This window comes from Glycine max, chromosome 12 (genome assembly GCF_000004515.6).
Source record: "Glycine max cultivar Williams 82 chromosome 12, Glycine_max_v4.0, whole genome shotgun sequence".
NCBI classification, from domain to species: Eukaryota; Viridiplantae; Streptophyta; class Magnoliopsida; order Fabales; family Fabaceae; genus Glycine; species Glycine max.
This window is the reverse complement of record NC_038248.2, coordinates 39,140,044-39,160,096: the sequence shown is the minus strand read 5'-3', so window position 1 is coordinate 39,160,096 and position 20,053 is coordinate 39,140,044. Positions and strand designations below refer to the sequence as shown.

The 20,053-nt window shown below is 31.0% G+C and overlaps 4 protein-coding genes across 5 annotated transcripts; 2 read left to right on the top strand and 2 right to left on the bottom strand.

The window, feature by feature from the left end:
* The first annotated feature begins 902 nt into the window (after positions 1 to 902).
* On the top strand, positions 903 to 1,609 carry LOC102670208 (G-type lectin S-receptor-like serine/threonine-protein kinase At4g27290). The gene is made up of 3 exons (XM_041007253.1): positions 903 to 991; positions 1,072 to 1,159; positions 1,442 to 1,609. The coding sequence occupies exons 1-3, from the start codon at positions 903 to 905 to the stop codon at positions 1,607 to 1,609; spliced, it is 345 nt and encodes a 114-aa protein (XP_040863187.1).
* A 6,847-nt stretch (positions 1,610 to 8,456) lies between these two features.
* LOC100500465 (calcium-binding EF-hand family protein) lies at positions 8,457 to 9,087 on the top strand. The gene has a single exon (NM_001251592.2). The coding sequence runs from the start codon at positions 8,533 to 8,535 to the stop codon at positions 8,878 to 8,880; it is 348 nt and encodes a 115-aa protein (NP_001238521.1). The 5' UTR covers positions 8,457 to 8,532; the 3' UTR covers positions 8,881 to 9,087.
* Positions 9,088 to 9,748: 661 nt separating this feature from the next.
* Positions 9,749 to 13,580, bottom strand: LOC547898 (Sali3-2). Of its 2 annotated transcripts, XM_041007115.1 has the most exons (4): positions 13,563 to 13,580; positions 12,706 to 12,837; positions 12,159 to 12,282; positions 9,904 to 10,737 (listed from the first exon to the last, which is right to left on the bottom strand). In XM_041007115.1, exons 2-4 carry the CDS (start codon positions 12,748 to 12,750, stop codon positions 10,076 to 10,078), a joined length of 831 nt encoding a protein of 276 aa, XP_040863049.1. In that variant the 5' UTR covers positions 12,751 to 12,837; positions 13,563 to 13,580; the 3' UTR covers positions 9,904 to 10,075. The 2 variants fall into 2 exon arrangements, with proteins under 2 accessions (NP_001235780.2, XP_040863049.1); NM_001248851.2 differs by lacking the exon at positions 13,563 to 13,580 and having other exon boundaries at positions 9,749 to 10,737; positions 12,706 to 12,922.
* A 3,186-nt stretch (positions 13,581 to 16,766) lies between these two features.
* SALI5-4A (sali5-4a protein) lies at positions 16,767 to 18,635 on the bottom strand. Its single transcript, NM_001248636.2, has 3 exons — positions 18,542 to 18,635; positions 18,076 to 18,187; positions 16,767 to 17,657 (listed from the first exon to the last, which is right to left on the bottom strand). Exons 1-3 carry the CDS (start codon positions 18,584 to 18,586, stop codon positions 16,996 to 16,998), a joined length of 819 nt encoding a protein of 272 aa, NP_001235565.1. The 5' UTR covers positions 18,587 to 18,635; the 3' UTR covers positions 16,767 to 16,995.
* Between the last annotated feature and the right edge of the window lie 1,418 nt (positions 18,636 to 20,053).

Sequence of the window (20,053 nt, the reverse complement as noted above, 5' to 3'; positions counted from 1 at the left end):
CAAAACAAAATCTAATTATTTTTTTCTAAACTATTATCCACTGAAAATTGATATAAAACATAAAAAGTCTTTAATCTTATTAAATGAATGACATTTTAAAGATAGTCTCATTAAATAATTAGTTAACTTCTATATTTAAAACCAAAAGGAAATATTGTGACAATAGGAAAGCAAAATTATAATAAATTAAACTTGTTATAAATAATTTAGATTACATAAGCATCCAATCCAAGTTTGTCTACCTAATCTCAAGGAATTTAACTACCTAGGCTTAAACCTAAACAAGTTGAGAAGAGGAGAGCACAATAATAATAATAAATTAAGCTTGTAATTAATAATTTAGATTACATATATAAGCATCCAATCATCTACCTAACCTCAAGGAGTTTAACTACTCATGCTTAAACATAAAAAAACAAATACGTAAAAAGATAACTAACGACAAATGATCATGTCTACTAGCTAGTTATTTTTCCAAGGTTTCCATAACTCAAATAATTATAAAGATCTCTCGAAAACTTTGTTCCTTCAATGCCAATTTTTCTTTTCCTTTTTTTTTATTATCAATTAATCACTTTATACCATTATAATTCACGCTGTGTCACTATTACAAATGTAATCTTTATTAACATATTTTTATCTAACACTTATAAAAATATAACTAAAAACTTGTTTTAATTTCCTTATCTCTAAAGCTTGTGAAATTGTTGAGACTGCAGATGGTATCCTAAACATGTATTAAAAATTGGCCAGATGAAATTAGGAGCAAGTTATTGAATTGGACTAAGCGTTTCCATATTATTGGTGGCATTGCTCGAGGACTATTGTATCTTCATCAAGACTCTAGATTGAGGATTATTCACCGAGATTTGAAAACCAGCAATATTCTACTAGATGAAAATATGAATCCCAAAATTTCGGACTTTGGCCTTGCTCCCAGATTATGGGGAGACCAAGTAGATGCTAACACTAACAAGATTGCCGGGACATAGTAAGTTGGTTCCTGCTTGATTAATCAATTCTTTGGTATAGCATTTTCTCTAACTCTAGTTTGCACATTCTTCTTTTCAGTGGATACGTGCCTCCTGATTATGCTGTACACGGACATTTCTCAATGAAATCCGATGTCTTTAGTTTTGGTGTCATGGTGTTAGAAATAGTGAGTGGGAAGAAAAAAAGAGATTTTTCTAACCCAGATCACTTTCTTAATCTTCTTGGACACCTAAGGGCAATGACTTTCCTTGTTTCCACCTAGCATCATAGTCATATTTTTCTTTCATGTTTGAACCTTTCCATACATTTTGACTCCCATGATTATTAGGCATGGAGACTATGGACTGAAGGAAGGCCAACAAACTTGATGGATGTATTTTTAGGTGAAAGATGCACTTCAGCTGAAGTTATTCGATGTATACATATAGGCTTGTTATGTGTGCAACAGATACCAGTTGATAGGCCTGATATGTCAGCTGTGGTTCTAAGGCTGAATGGTGAAAAATCGTTGCCACAACCAAAGGCACTTGGTTTTTACAATGGAAGGGACAAAGCAGATTTGTATGGACCATTTTCTAACAATTATGTTTCCCTTACAGTTTTTGAGCCAAGATAAAAGTGAAGCCTAAAGAAAATGTCAAGGTTTATAGATATAAATTATATGCACATTTATTGTAGTTTGCTTGACCCACTATATCTTGATGCTATGGATTTTTCTGACATCTTTCTGTGTCATCACTCCTCAACATGTATTGTTGTATATCTAGTTTCATTGATCGAATGAGAGTTGATAATATCTGCATATAATTTTTCACATCTCTTCCTATTTGAAGTCTGAATTCCCTTATTAAGTATGACTCTGCTTTTACCACTTACAGTAACATATATACTTATTCACAATAGATAGTCTTCAGGACATATATGTCCCAATTATGGACAAGGATTGCGTATCATTTGTAGATTGTGGTTTGAGAAGAATTTTCTTAACTTGTATTAGATATCATGACGCTGCAATTATCTAATGCTTCCTAAATTCTAACTAGTGGATTGAAACTCGATTTTCGTCATGAATAATGAATAATGAAAATGAACAAAGACAACACCAGTTAAATTTGTTTACAGAAGGATGTGATCAATAGAGAGCACTGGCCTGCAAATAATACTTATGCCACAAATTCATTAGGTTAGAGTTTACCTTTTAAACATTTTGTTACGGAAGAAACTAAGGAGGTGCAAGTAGAAGAGAATGGGCCAAAAGAAGTCACAAATTGTAGGCCCAAGAGGAAGCATTGTCGCCCTTCATACCTAAAGGATTATGCATAGATAGAATCATTTAGCAGGAGCAAAGATTATAGTTAGTTTGTTAAGAATTCTTTCTTCTCTTTCCTCATTTTCTACTCCCTTTTTCCATCCATTCTCCTCCATCAGTTCCTATACCATCCATTCCGGCACGGATTTTTCACCATTTGAGGTAACCTTTGGCAGGAAACCTCCTAATATCCAATGACACATTACATGGACCTTTAACCTCGAGGTAGTGGATGATCTACTCACACATCGCGAATAAGTATTTGCTTCCCTACGCAAGAAACTATTGAAAGCTCAGGTTTGCATGAAGAAAGTGGCAAAGGGTCATAGGAAGGATAAGAAATTTCAAATTGGTGACTGGGTGATAGTGAAGCTGAGGCCACACCGACAAGTCTCAGCTAGAGGCCAATCTCACTAAAAATTGTCCAAACGCTTTTATGGACCATTTTAAGTGGAAGATAGAATTGGCAAGGTAGCCTATAAACTTCAATTGCCAGAACACTCCTGTATTCATCCAGTGTTCCACTGTTCAATTTTGAAACCATTCCACCCATCTTCCTTGATAATCCCTAAACCAGTAGCATTACCAACCTCGGTGATGGATAACCAGCCTGAGATTTGGCCCTTAGCTTTCTTGGTGACACAATGGGACTTTAGGATGCAGCTCTTAGAGAGTTAAGATCTCACATCGATTAGAGATAATGCTCATAAGACTTGGACAGTCCACACTTTAAAAGATTTTTTGTTGGATTGAGTTAGGCCTTAAGTCCGAATTATAAGTGAATGTGAGATGGAGGATTGATAAACGTAAAAACAAGAAGTATGTAAATGTGTCGGGAAGAATAAAACTATTAAGTTATGCATACAAACCATTAAGCACAAACCTGTCTCATCAAGTCCACATTTCTAGACCTACTGCACAAAATAAAATTTATTAATACCAAGCATTCTAGGCTTGGGACGACATTTTATCATTTCATTACCTTATAAACTGATCCAAAACCACATTCTCCTAATTTGTTGTCAGGTGAAAAGTTATTGGTTACAGAACTAATTGTAGACAAATTGAACGTGAGTAACTCTAGATCTTCGTTCTCGTGCAAATTTATTACGCCTAAGTCTCTTTCTAGATTACCTTTCACCTTTCCTGAAATGTAGTAATTGGAGTGTAAAGAAAAAAGAAGTTGAACTGAAGAACATGCTAAGTCTGCCACAGTACTTTTTCTACTTTTATCTGCCCCACCCAAAATCTAAAACAGAATAGAAGAAGCAAACATAGATTGCAGTTGCACACATTATTTTTCATCCATTGACAACGGGACTCACTTTGTTTATGTGTTAAAGTTATTGATTTGTATTAAAGGCTTCTGAAGCTTTAATGATGTAGTTGCTTATTTGTGAATAATGAATTATTATAGTTGAGATAGTAAGCAAATCTGAAGAAGAGAAAGAGAAACCCACGACAATGAAAATTAGTTATGTAGCAAGATAAAAACATGCCTGCACTAACTGAGAGCTTACATCTTGATCACAGATAAACGTGATCCAAATTTGTGGTTAAAACTGCTCAAATTTGCAGAAAATTTAATGTATAGAAGAATATCAAGGCAAATAATGTCAACTCATAAGAACTACTTAACTATAATTTCGCTACGTCTTCCGTCGTCTACAAATGATGAAGGTTAAGCAAAGGATTAAAATTCCAACAGACAACACAGCTTATGATAACAGTCTCTTGCTTCCAGATGTTTGATTTATGTGATTGCTTTCATTCAATAGCTTCTGTGAGAAAGAGAAGTTGGGAAACAGTTAGAAATGACAGATGATAACAAAGAAAGAAACTAGAAGCAAAAGAAAGAAAACTTCCCAATTGGGAGACAATCACGTCCCTACTTCTTCCCCAGCCATCCTTACGTATATATCTTGCTTTACTTCAATGAATTCTTTTATGTCAATCAGATCATTAAACCAGATTAAACACCCACTTGCCCCTTTGCTGACATCCAAGGCTGCATAAGCTGTACAGGAGCAATTCTTCATGCACAATATCCTGCAATCCTCTAGGCTAATATTTCTATTAAACCAGGATCTCTCTGTGTCTGGTAATTTCAATCCTGGAAACATCAAAAATCCTTCTCCTTGACAACTCAATGAAGTTCTCCTCACACAGCCACTATGTATATAAGCTGTTTTATGCACAAATCCATCCAAGCAGCTGTAGGCTGTTCTGAAAATATATTTCCAGTAAAATACACTGTTGCAATATAGATATTAAAAAATAAACATCATCATCGACACAATTATACAACAAATTTCTACAACACAATATTCTTCCAAAAACAAATTTCTAGAAGATACTCCCCACCATTTAGGATACATATTATCTTAAACTTTGAAGGCTGTTTCGAAAATATATCTCAAGTAAAATACACTGTTGCAATATAAGGACAGCTTTGAAATATAAAACTTATGGAAAAAAATGGGCATTTCCTTAGAAAGAAGTAGGTCCTAAAGAGAAATCCCAAAAAATTGTAATGTTTGCTTTCAAGATTTATGACTACTCCCACAAATCAATATATAATTTTTTTAGTGTGCTTTAACATTTCTCATGCGTTTTCTATGTAATTTCTTAGAATGTTACATTTAAGTCATTTTCAATTGTAAAATCTTATACCTGCACAATTTTTAGATTTTTCTTCTTCTCATGTGTTTGACTCATGCATTTATGTGTCCCTCATGCTAGAAGCCTACTAGGAGCTACTCCTTATCCATGTCTCATCTTTTTTTCACGAATGATCACTCTTCGCCTTCATCAACGTCAAATACATCATATGTGCCATCAACTTCTACTTGATTTGTCCTCAAATTGCACCATAAGGAAGAAAGGTATGTTCTAATACCACTTATAATGTTTGATTGCTTTCAAGATGGTTGTCACTACAAATCAACACCAAACTTTTTAGTACTCGTGTTTTCATCTTATTTACACATTTTCTAAGAAACTGCTTAAGAGGTCATTCATACTCGAAATTGTTAAGCCAATCATGCTTAACCATGAAATTCTTAAATGTTCTTCTACCACAAAAAATAGATTAATCTTGTTGGTATAAGTAATATTGATTAAGTTCTTTAAATTATTTTCATTTGTATAGTTTCATCCTATATAACATCTGGATCTCTCGCAATATTCCAGTATGTATTTGATTCATTCATGTGTTCCTCTAGTTGGAAGCCTTCCAAGAGCCGTTACTTGTTTGTGTGTCATTTTTTTTTTTATCGTTTATCACTTCCCACCCTTGTCAACCTTCCATATGTTACAAAATTGATGACCCAACAAAATCTGGACTAAATATCTATGGAAGTTGTGTAGCTAGTAAAAGGAGCTGTCTCCTATGGCAAACCTTCGATAATTCTTTCAAATATTTTCGCACTCACCTGCACCTGTGAATTGATAGATACTATATTGTGAACCATTTGACATTAAAATTTCATATGTCCGATTTCAGCAAATTGTAAGTTCATTTCATATAGCTTTTTGAGAGGAAAAAATGGCGATTTGGATGGTGCGCGCGACATCAGGTCAGCTAGTTGATCATTTCTATGCATTTGATTATCAAGTTGATCTACTATATTATCATCAACAATTTGTGGAATGCCAATGATTGGCTGTTTAAGATTTGAACCTTCCCTAGAAGAAGTGCTTAATTTACTATAACTGGTCATGTTTTCAATAGGACCGCCTTTGAAAAAGATATTGACATGCAGGGAAAAAAACATAATATGAACTGCATGTTAAATATATATAATGGTCTTCAAGAGGAAAAATAGAGAAAATGTGTTTTTAGTTTTTATACTTTTGGTCAAGAGTGGTTAAGATCTCTATAATGAATTTGATCCTAAAAAAATTATAAAAAAATATGAATTTAGTGCTTTCAAACTTGAAAAATATGATAAATTCTTGGAATACATGAAGGATCAAATTTACATGTTTTTAAAGATTGGGGATCAAATTAATTGATATAAAAATACATTTCTCCAAAAGAAAAGTAAAAGTATTTTAATAACGACTTAAATATATTTTAATTCTTACAATTTAATATTTTTTTCTTGCAAAAAAATAATTTAATTCTTGTAAATTATATTTATTTTATTTTATTCATATTTTAAGCGCAATATGAATTATTTTATTTTACTATTCAAAGTATTATCTAAATTAGTTGAAAAACAAAAAACTAAACAAACATAATTTACAAATAACTAAAAATCAATTTTTTTGCAAGAACTATTGAAAGGAACTAAGCCTAAAATGTGGATAGACCGGCGCGGCAGTGTCTATAACTTGACTTTTGGGGGCTAACTTCTCGTCCTCTCACTTTCGAGCACTGCCTCCTTTCCACTTACACAAAGTTGCCAACCTTTGCGGGCCTTAATTTGCTCCTTAAGTGAAGTTCATATATACAATTAAGAAGTCAAAAACAAGAGACTTCCAAACCCACATATATTAACATTTGTGGCATTCTTTAAAAATAAGGTATGAAGTGGGATTGTTCTGATGATTTTTTATTTTGGATGAAATTTGATATTATAATTAATGAGTTTCAAGTTGAAGTCCAATTTGTAAAAAGTTTGAGTTGAAAAATAAGAATTTGAGGGTATTTATAGAATAAAATTAATAGAGACAAAATTGGTTTCGTTTTAACATTTGAGAGACTTAAGACAGTTATATCCGTCCTCTTTCTTTACTTATTCATTCCCTTTTTCAATTTATTTTCCAAAAAATACACTTGTCTATTTACTTAGAAAAGGAGAGTTGATAAACAAAGAAGGAAAGTGAATATAAGAATGACTCTTGCATTCCTACAGAAACAAAAAACAAAATGTTTAATGATGTAAGCTGGAAGCTTCCCATGAGGAGTTTAATCCATTCCTATCCTTATATATTCTAAAATTACATTACATGTATAAACATAATTTTTCTACAAAATATAAGAGAGAGAGAAATAAATATAACCTTTTATCTAAAATAAAATAAATATTTTAAAATATGTTTAGTTCATTTGAATATAAATATATTTGATTTAATTTAATCCTTCAATTTTTTTTATCACTACTATTCACAAATTTTAAGATTGTTAAAAAATAATCACCATTATCATTTTTTTTGTTTACAATAATGTGTCATGCATCTAATTATAATATATTAACAATTATTTAATGGATCGAAAAAACATTAACAATTATTTTAAGTTAAAATATTAAATACATATTACATTATCGCTATTTTTAAGTGGCAAATAAAACTATTAAAAAATTAAAAATTTGCAAAAATTAACACAAAAAAACTACTCATTGAGAATAAGCACATTTTTATATTAAAATATAACGTAGAAAGATCATTGACGCAGCCGCAGTCAACAGCCAGACGAGACCGAACTTCTCAAAATCTAAAATGTTTTAATTGGTCCGTAACAATGTGATAGAATGAAATGAAATAAAATAAAATTGAGAAAAAAAATATTTAAATTAAATCAGTGTGGGCCCATTAATTTTTGCTAACTTTTTAAAGGAAAATGTTTTTCTTTTCACTTCATTTCGCCTCTATCAAAAATACCATTAATTTTTTTATAAATTTTTATTTAGCTTTTTAAATTGAAAAAAAAATGCAATTGAGATCTTAATTTTCTACACCATTTATAACTGGGTTCTCAAAGTTAATTTATGAAAGTTAAAATTGTAAAACCAATTATTTGTGACAGTTATTAATTTCAAAGACCCAAATGAAAAATTACAAGAAAATAAGAACCCAATTTTATTTTATTTTTAAAATAAAAACTTGATTAAAAATTGTCAAATAATTCAAAATATTAAACCAAGGGAAAAAAATGTGAAACCTGGAAGCTACGAAAGTGCATTATAGTAAAATGGTACTCTTGGTAGTGGACGGTTCTACCCTTTTGACAACTTCCACGAAAGTCCACTCCAACCAAACTCCAAAGTAAAACCCCGTGTGTATGTGTCTGACCGAGTTTGTTCCTCTGTGTTGCTTAGTTGTCTTCAATGAATCTATCTATGTCCTCTCCTTCGTGGAAAATCCCATCCCACATTCCTCTCTACATCTTTATTATATATACAATCATGTTCCCTTCACCACCCTCATCATAATCTCATTCATCAACACATCAATTCTCTCTCATACTCTCACTACTCTCTTTGCTCTTTGTTTTCTCCACTATGGCTGCACAACGAAACTTCCAAGACTACTTGCCTGTGATGGCCAACAAGCTTGGTGGGGATGGCCTAATTGATGAACTGTGCAATGGGTTCAATCTGTTGAAGGATTCTGATAAAGGGGTCATCACCTTTGAGAGCCTCAAGAGGAACTCTGCCTTGTTTGGCCTTCAGGGTCTTAGTGATGAAGATCTTCGGTCCATGGTTTTGGAAGGTGACTTTGATGGTGATGGTGCACTCAATCAGTTGGAGTTCTGTGTTTTGATGTTCAGACTCAGCCCTGAATTGATGGAGGGCTCAAAGATGTGGCTTGAACAAGTCCTTCAACAAGAGCTTAAGGATTATTTCTAACTTTCCTTTTTTTTTTTCTCCCTTACCCTTTTCATTCATTTGTCATTTTGGGCTATTTGCCATATACTTGTGTAAGAAAATTGGAAAGAAAAAACAAAGAAATGAAATGGCAAAATTGCTTCATTTAATACTTTCTCCTCCTTCCTAAATATTCTCAAGTTTAATTCAATTATTATGCATAAATGCTAGTTAACCTTCTTCTTTTTGCAATTTGTTTCCAATTTTCTTTTTCTGTTGTAAATAATTGATGATTAGGTTATGCGATTCTTAGTCCAGCATTGAACAAACTTTATTGTGAACTGGTTGTGATTTAGTCCGCATTGTTGGCTACCTTAAATAGGGTTCAACTCAACTGGGTTAGACAAGCTAATAAAGTGGAGAAGACTAACCAGAGGACCAAAATGCAAGTTTTTTTTCGACAAGTTGCTCAATATTCATCTTTAGGTGGAATATCGTTTTCAAAAACTATGTTTTGGAGGACTGAAAAGCTCGTGTGTGGACTCTGGCATCTCAAATAGACCCTTGGTTTATGATTATATTTTATATGTTATTAATTTATTTTAATGTTTTATTATTTAAACTATATTATATATTTTAAATATTATTTTATTTAAATGTTTTTATTTATTTAAAATTTAAATAATCTATTAATAAAAATACATAATAAAATTTGATTTTACACTATCACTAGGCATACAATATGGAGTTTTACACTAACTTATCATTTTATAAAGCAAAAACAAAAGAATTTGGATTTAGCTTTTGATTAAGGGCTATGGCTTGAGCCTGTTTATTAAGAGATGACGGAGACTGGATTCAAAGGGGATTTGCAAACGTGTTTTGTATCAGGTTGTCAACGCAGACGATGTAAAAACCATCACAGATATGAAAATTAAGGACACCGTTTTTACACAATGTCAACTAATTTTCTTAAATAACGGAAATTTAGTTATAATCGAGACAACAATCAAGCACGGTGGAAGAACTAAAGTCCTTATGAAAAGAGAATAAAAGAAAATAATAGACTTAAAAAAGCACACTGCATATTCATCAAAGCATCATCAAAGCACACTGCATCCTAACAGCACACGTACGTAGAAAGGTGAAGTTCCAGGTCTTGCACAACATACACAACACACCATAATTTATTTTATATACAATCTTATGGTGCCCAAGATGCAGATGCATGGACTAATTAAACAACAACGTTAGTCTGATAGGCAGTGTCCATAGATAAATTGGGTACCCATAAAATGGCCTTGCTTCCAAGGAAATGGCAAACAGGGTTAGTTCCAGGATCAACTCCCATGAGTTCATGAAGCATGTGATGATTCATTCCAGAAGTATCTGAGTGGCAAACAGCAAGTGCCTGAGTTTTGGTTCCATCACCAGCCACCAATGGAACCATGAAAGCTGTTGTTTCACGGACTTTATGGCAGTAAAATACTGCAGTTCTGAAATTTAGCCCATGACACATCACTGCTTTGTCTCCAAGATTCTGCACTCCTTCCACAGTGTATTGCTCTTGCTTATTGACAAAGGAACTTGAAAGTACTTGAATGTTCTTTCCCAGCTTTGAAATGGCAAAACCAATTACTGTTCCCAAGGATTTTGCACAAAACTTCTCTTCTCCCTCAAACGCTTCTTTCTTGATGCATATCTCTTCAAAACTATATCCTTCTTTAGAGGTGTCTTTAATATCCGTTAACCATGTATATACACCATAAGGTTGTGCATAGGGACGCTTGGTGAATTGTACTTTCATTGTTTTGCCTGGATGAAGGTCTTCTTTATAGAAGAATGTTTTTGGGTACTGTGTATCATCAATTTGCTTAGGGAGTTCATCGATTTCAACACCTGTCATTTAATGATCGAAAATAAATCAAATTTTCTTTGAATAATTATAAATATATAATTATTCTAATCCTATTTATAGCATGTCCAAGAGAGAAATTAATTTAGTTGAAAATAATATGTCTTAAACTATGAATTACTGATATCTCTCTTTTGTTTGAAGTGTCAGCTACAGACGTTTCTAATATAACGTCAGTGTTTTATGTTTTTTTTACACTTCTAATTAAATAGGCGTCCAACTAAAAAATTATTTTTGATTGATTTGGACACCACAATTCATACACTTAAAAGAACATTTTCATGTGAATAAACACGCATTAATATTATTAAAAAATTATTTATTTTTAACTTTTGAAAAAGTCAGCTTAAAATATATAAAATATGAATTATATATCATAAAAAAATATAGAAGATTGATTAAAAAATAAATATATAATAAATTTAAACTTACTTTTAGTAAATTGAATTTAGATATTTTATTTTATATTAATCATATTTCATTTCATGATCATTAGAGTTTTTGTCACGTATGTGTATACGGTACCCCTAGTCTACATTGTATATAGTGTCTGTCAGAATTTATGTTTTATAAGTCTTTTTTTTTTCTTCAAAACTTTTATTATTATTAATACTCGACGTCATTCTCTTTGTTCTAATTATTTAACATTATAGCTTGTCTTGTAATTAGGGTATTTTAGTCTTAAACAATTAGAGCAAGAAACACGAGCTTTATAAAAAGAACTAAACAACACTTAAATATAGGTATTATAAACAGGACGCTAAAGAGTATTTGTTTTCTTTTTCATTTTTTTCACCTTATTTTGTTTGTTTTTTTTCGATTCACGTCACTTATCACATGGTTTACTTCTATTTGTTCTTTTTTCATTTTCTTTTTTTATGTCCCTTCAGGGGCTCTTTCCTAATTTTTGGGTCACCGTATCTTTATGTTAAGAGTTCTACATCTAGTTAATGAACATGATAAGTGTTTATATAGCTGGTAGATCACTCTCTTATGAACCGATTTTTAAAGGGATATTTCGGATGTCTTTGTTGTACTCAAACATTTAATATGGCATCAGAGTCCGGTAGTTTGATGGATAGTGCCGTCAGTCCTCACTTTGAGGTGAGCCCTGACTCGAGGAGGCGTGTTAAGAGTCCCACATCAAGTAGTTAATGAACATGATAAGGGTTTATATAACTGGGTAAATCACCCTTATGAATGAATTTGTAAGGAGACTTTTCGCATGTCTTGCACTCTAACATTTAATACTTTAAGCATTTTCCTTTTAAATTTTGTCTTTGCTACTTTGTTACACAGCCAAACCTAATTAACGTTTTAACTTGCCAAGGCATGATAGGAAGATAAGAACCCATGTTCAAGAATCAATAATCTAGAATTGATAATTCTCATAAAATTAATAAACCTGCAGGGAGAGGCTTTAGAAGCTCTCGCAGTGCAGTGGGAATGGGAGTGTTTGGCCAAACAGCTTCCCAATAATCTTCCTCAGGTAGCGATGCATGGACATGGCTCTCTCCTGCAAGAGCAAGCTGCCACATAGAAATATTCACAAATATGTAAGTCTAATGTCTTAACAATATCGTTGCATGTATTGACAAAGGGAAACACACAAACATATATATAAATAATGTATATCCCACATAAATATTGGTTTTCAGATGTTAAATATACGTGTGCCAGATTGTTATCTGTAGGTGACCCTTGGCATTTCTTGTGCTATATATAGTTCATTTCTTTTTTTCTCTTTTAATGAAATTCCTTTTTATTGATATTAAACATTAATAGAGCCTCATTATATATAGGATGGATAGCTTTTAGTATGTGAAATGGAGAATCATTTATTAATAATTGTTGTTTAAGTTTCTGAACACTTATGAAAAACTAGTTAGCAAGAGCTCATAAAGACACGAAAAATAGAATATCTAAAGGCTTCTGAGCACCAAAGCACTTACAGAGAAGAGAATGGTAAAAGAGATGACTGAGCATCGAAATTCCATTCTAGCAATCGGTGAGGAAGAGTGGAAAATTTGTGACTCAAACTCTTGCAGGGACAGAGATATATATAGTGAAGTTTGGCTCGTATACTGTTAAAAAAGATTAGACTTATATGGTATTTGTTAGGAATGGAATAGAGATGACAAAAATAGAAACTATAAAAATAAAAGAGAAGTAAAGTTGAAAAGATGTGTTATTTGATGGAAAAAAATAAAAAGAAATGCATGCCAAAAACTTGCATTCCTTTATGTATGTGTATGAAAAAATAGAGGGTAAAAAAATATTTTATATTAATTAAAAAATTATATAATTGTTTTTTCTTGACGTATGATCGGTAAGGTAAAAAAATAAAAGAAATAAATGCATATAAATAATAATGTTCAAGTGGATTAAAAATAATGACTGCCTGTTAGCATGCAATTTTGTGTACGTGTATGCATATAAATGTCATGGTTTTCAGAATTCGCCCCCACAAACCCAACAATTTTGTGGTCCACATATCAATTTTGTGGTCCATGGGGTCCTTAGATCCATATTTTTGCATACGTGCCACCGGTGTTCTTATCACATTGAATGAAAGTATTTTTATTTTTTTTACATGACAGAACACTAATCACTAAAAGTGTGAAATCACATATATGGATCTAAGGACCCTATATATATATATATATATATATATATATATATATATATATATATATATATATATATATATATATATATATATATATATATATATATATATATATAATTAAAAAATTAAATTCTTTTTTATAGAGAATATAACGTTGGAAATTAATTTTTTTTTACTTACATTAAACGCCAAGTATCATTTTTTTTATTGAACTTTATTTTGGACAGCTTCCGAGATTAAACTTTGCCAATAATAATTTATCAGCGCCGGTTCCTCTGTTCCTCCTTGGCTCAACTTCCAGTTGATTACACCAATAATGCACTCATTTTATCTTACCTATATCTCATTAAAGTAATGACTAAAATATATATTTCTTGAACCACGAGCTCCCCATGATTACATATTTTATAATTTTACGGATTTGACTTTTTTCTATCTTTTTCACACTGTTTAGACTGGTCCTCTAAAATGGCTCCTATTGTTGTGGCATCAGAAGTCTACCCTACACCGCAGCGAAGGAGGTTCAGTTCTTTACAGAATAAATTCAACCATGATAAATATAATTGAGTTATTTAAGAATATTTGAGTTTAATTTTTGATAAAATTTTATTTATCTTTCGATCATAGGTTAGTTAGGGTTTTTTTTCGATGAATCAGAATATTAAGAAAAAAAATAATTCAATTGTCTTATTTTGTAAAAGTGTTTATTTTTTATTTCTATCACGAGTATTAAGTTTAATTTTGTAAAAGGATTTTATGTATTATATCATTACTATCGAATGACCTCATAATGAATCCTACCCTACAGATTCGTTAGGAGTGTACATGGTTGTAATTTTTTGGGACCGCATAAGCAATAATTGAATTGGATTAATTTTAAAGAAAAAAATATCTAATCTAATAATATTTTATTAATTTATTATCAAATAATTCTAGTTTAAATTTTTAATTAGATTTGAATTAATTTAAAACGATTTGAATGGATCAGTTTTTGATTTAATTTAATCTTATTTTTAATTTTATGGAAAATATCAAATAAAACATAAGATATATAATAAAAATAATTTAAAATATCAAATATTTAATTTATGTGTCACTTTTTTTTACCCTCTCGTTAGAAAAAAATCCTGATTAATTTAAAATTTGGTTAAAAAATAAATAAAATTTGAATAAAAATTATTTTAATTAAGGATCGAATTTGAGTATTATACAAATGATTAAAGTGTACTTTAACACATTAATCATCATTTGGTTTTATTTATATGTTAACTAATATTTGTTGAATTTTTAGTTTATTCGATTTTTTCTATCCACGTTAAATTGGATGGGATGGTAGCCGGTTAGTTTAGTTAACTGTTTGATTTTTCCCATGAACCAATTATTATCTGAACATTTTAAACTATTAGATAAAAATAAGTGAATAGTTTTTATTTTTCCATGCTTTAGATAGGATTGATATTCTTTTTTTTTATTATTATAAATGTCGTCCACAAAAATAGAGAAGAACTCATATATCTTGAAAACGTTACTGTGTGCTTTATTCATATACACGCAAATCATCGTTTGTTTTTATAAGGGTGTCAAAATAATCTTATCTTAGTCACCATATTTTTGAATTAATTCTAATGTTATTGAATCTTTTATCATGAATAAAATGATATAACTTTTCTTTTGGTAGAAAAAAAAAATGACATCAAAAACATTTGGTGGCAATTAATTTTATTTCGGGTGATTAGAAATGGCTTGACTTAGGGAATTTTTGGGTGGTTTGAAAATTTCAAAAAATATAAATTTAGATTCCCAACTTAAATTTATCCTGTAAACAATAAAAAATATATTCTTTTGGCAAATAACAAATAAAGAAGTTGTATGTTTTAGTAAAAAAAAAAAAAACCTGTATGTTTAGGAAAAATTGAAATATTTGGCCCACTTACCAAATCTGTGTGTCTTTTCATTACTTTGCAATAATACATTCCATTGTTTATCTTTAGGGGAAAAAAAATCAAATATTTGGCCGCCCACTTTCCAAATCATTTGTTCTGGTGTGTCTTTTTATTACTTTGCAATAATACATTCCACTGTTTATCTTTAGGGAAAAAATCAAATATTTGGCGCACTTTCCAAATCATTTGTTCTGGTGTGTCTTTTCATTACTTTGCAATAATATCATTCCACTGTTTATCTTTTAAAAATAATAATGATACAGCAGGCTCTCATCATCATCCAGAAGCTTTTTTTAAAATGTGACACGGATGCTTCGTTTTTTATGGAAGCAGGATTGATGGGTTTGCTTAAGAGATGATTTGGGTAAATTTGTGTTAGCTAAAACTGGTTTTATCCTTAATGGGGTGACTCACTTTGGCTACAAGTCCATCAATTATGCTTGATAGTTATTTGGTACACCCAGTCTTTTTACAGGGACACCCAACACTTAAGCTGAAATATCAAAAATATTTTTCACCCTAATAATATAATATAAAGTTACAGTGTTTGTTTATATGGTCTTCTTCCTCTCGTTCCTGTTCCGGCCAGCCACTACACACGCATTGTTCTGTTCCTATGGTCGGCTACCACGCGCATTCTTCTTCTTCCTATGCCTATAATTCCTACCGCCACTGTTGATCCTTTCATCTTTTTCTTCATCTTTCTACGAACTTCTTTTTCTTCTTCTTTGTGTCATCATTTGTGCTCTTAATTGTTTCTTGTGGTTCTTCTTTTTCTCCTGCTTCCCACAATTCGTCTTCAACAAAAAAATAATATTTTTTAAAAAAAATCTCATATAAATTATTAATCTGTATGAATCCATAAAAAAAATTCTAGAATAGACCTCTTAACTAAGCGGTCCATTATCATCAAGTTTTTTGGATCATTAGATGCATCTATAGTCTATAATTTTATCATAGACCCTCCACCCCCTAATTTTATATATATATATATATACACACACGCTAACATATGTATATTTTATGTACGATCATGATAATGAAGATAAACCCTTATATATTTAATCCAATCCCTCGCCACTTGGTCAATCATAGTTGGCTTTTCACCCATATTATATAATTTCATCAAATAAGAAAAGATATCTTAAAAATGTATTTTTATTTATTTATTTTTCCTTAGAAAATTCTTACTTAAAATAGCTCAAGGCTTGTCATTTGTTATTACAATATATAATTGGTTAGTCAGATATATTCTTTTTGTTATAAAACAAATATTTCAATAGTTAATCACGTCATTATTTAATTATATAAAATAAATGTATATTTATATATTTTAGTTAAAGAATAAAGAAAGTAAGAAAAAATCAACAAATCAATCTAAAATAAGAAAGTGATAGATAAAAAAAAAAAAGTGATGGATAGCTCAAGGCGAGGCACGAGATAACCACTTTTTACCATATATATATAGAGAGAGAGAATACGAAGCACACTGATCACAGGATGATGCTCTCTTTAAGTAGGGAAGCAGATCTTATCAGTACACATAGGTAGGTTGAAATTCTAGCTCTAGCAATCTAGCTAGAGAAGGTAGTACTTGCACAACACACAGCACATGATAATTTATTTTATACACAATCTCATTCTCATGGTGCTCAAGATGCATGGACTAATTAAGCAACAATGTTGGTCTGATAGGCAGTGTCCACAGATAAATTGGGTACCCATAAAATGGCCTTGCTTCCAAGGAAATGGCAAACAGGGTTAGTTCCAGGATCAACTCCCATAAGTTGATGAAGCATTTGATGATTCATTCCAGAAGTATTTGAGTGGCAAATAGCAAGTGCCTGAGTTTTGGTTCCATCACCAGCCACCAATGGAACCATGAAAGCTGTTGTTTCACGGACTTCATGGCAGTAAAATACTGCAGTTCTGAAATTTAGCCTATGACACATCACTGCTTTGTCTCCAAGATTCTGCACTCCTTCCACAGTGTATTGGTCTTGCTTATTGACAAAGGAACTTGAAAGTACTTGAATGTTCTTTCCCAGCTTTGAAATGGCAAAACCAATTACTGTTCCCAAGGATTTTGCACAAAACTTCTCTTCTCCCTCAATGGCTTCTTTCTTGATGCATAGCTCTTCAAAACTATATCCTTCTTTAGTAGTGTCTTTAATTTCCTTTAACCATGTACCAACACCCCATGGTTGTTGAAAGGGAGGCTTGCTGAATTGTACTTTCATTGTTTTGCCTGGATGAAGGTCTTCTTTATAGAAGAAGGTTTTCGGGTACTGTGTTTCTTCAATTTGCATAGGGTGATCATCGATTTCAACACCTGCAATAATAATAATAATAACATTTTTCTTCTTGTCTCTCAATAGATATAAACACCAAAAGAGATGTACAAAATTTATTTTTCATATATAAAAATATATTTTCTTTCTTCGTTTTGTTAAAGGAAAATATTTGATAAATACTTATTATATTATTAAATACTAAAAGTTGAGTAAATAAATAGAAAAATATAAATATAATAGAATTTATGATATCATATGATATAAATAGATAAAAAAAGGTGCTGGAGTGTTTAAAATAAAAGGTAATTTATATATAGTTATTCTTCTTCTTTTCTTTTTATTTTATTCTCTTTCTTCGTTCAACCTTTCCATTCCAATTATGGGGTAACCTTGAGCATTCTAGGAAGATATAAACCCATAATCAAGAATCTAGAGTTGATAATTCACAAAACTAACTTGCAGGGCCAGGCTTTAGAAGATCTCGCAATGAACTTGGAATGGGAGTGTTTGGCCAAACAGCATGCCAAAAATCTTCGTCTCTGGCATGGCTTTCTCTCGCAAGACCAAGCTGCCGCAACATATATTCATACACATATAAGTCTCACGTCTTAGTTAAACAATATCATATTATAAAATTGACTTAATGATCAATAGAGATAAAAAAAGAAGGAGATACAATTAACAACTATTTGCTGATTAATAAAAAATAAAATATGATTGTATTGATAAATGACACCACATAGAGATAGAGTTCCATTATAGGATGTATTCTGTATAGTTTTTTAGTCTGTTTAATCCCTAAGCATATTGTTGATTATTATACTTGTTGAGATTCTGAACACGTAAAAAAAAAGTATAGTTAAAGTTGACAAGGGCATGAGGAGTGGAAGTGAAAGGCTTCATAGCCCTAAATAACACTTACAGTGAAGAGAACAGAAAGGGACATCACCAAGCAACGAAGTGCCATTCTTGCAATTAATGAGTGTTAGCGAAAGATTTGTGATCCCAACTCCTGCGGGGATGATGACATTTATAGTGACTAGATATTGGACTCTTTGGAGTGTTTACCGTTGAAAAAGACCAGACGTAAATGAATTGTACTTTTACTGGGAGTGGAGTTTAGAGATTGTAAAGTTTCCATTTTCTTTTTCTTTTTTCAGTTGTTTAGAGATATATTTCATATATTATGTACTACTTAATTAACTAATAAATTTCTCCCAATAATTTAAAACTACCATCATTGGATATCTTTGTTTATATATTTGATTTTCTTAATTATTTATCTTTTTCATTCTATTTTCTTTTATGTCTATTTCTAAATTAAATTTCAATTATGTTTTTTTTAAATTCTAATAATTAAAAATAACAATACATTATTCATTATAAATTTAAAGTGTGGTTTATGTATTTTTTAAAAATTATTTACTGCAATTTGTTTAATAATTTCACTTTTAATATGATTAGACTCTTTATTTTAAGCAGTTCAAATACTAGCTTGCACCGTTATTTCTCTGTATTTGCATCTGCATATCATCCAAAGCAGCAAAGGTTGAACAGTTTCATTCCTTCGATATTAATTAGTCCAGTTCATTTGGATGAAGTAATATTTTTTTTTTTCAGTTATCTGACTTTCCAAAGGAGAAAAAAAAGTTTTTTACCATGAAATTAAATAATCTTTAATTAAAAAAAAACCCAATAAATTTCACAAATGTTTTGTGTGTATATATCAAACAAATCTATTTCCCCCTCCCCTTCTTTTCAACTTTTTCTTGTAGTTGTGGTGGTACGGTAATCAGTGTTCGTCGGTGGATATGAAATGGATTTAATGTCCAATTATGAAACCTTGAAAAAATAGGATGAATAGAACTATAATTGTTACATCAAAACTAGGAGTAAAGAACCGACTTGAGAGACCGAATGGATAAGTAAGGAATAACAATTGAATTAGAGAAGGGGATTGCATTATAAGGCTGTAATTAAACAAATGGGACAAGTTTAAATTGACCTAACATGAACTCTATTAATAAGAAAGCGTCCTAGAGCAATAAAAATCCACATAACACCTAATTGACACAACTGCCAAAAATTGCCTCCAATGATAGCTGGCTGTTGTCGACAGCAAGGTTAATTAGGGGGAGAGAATTGATGTAGTGTGAAAAGTCTAAAATAAAATAATATATAAAAAAAATTGATCCAAAAGGTTAAATTTAAATTTTAAGATTTAATTTTCCAGATTATGAATTGTTACAACTAGACTTATTGCACAACGGGGTGTCGTGGAGGTTGTTGCTATACATAAGGTGATACACGAGAACGCCAATGTTTTGGGAGCTCCTCCTTCGATATTATCAACTTGCATTAGTATTTGTTAAAAAGTATAAAAAAATTATAATTTTCTGATTTTTAATAAAAATATTTTTTTCATTTAATTCCT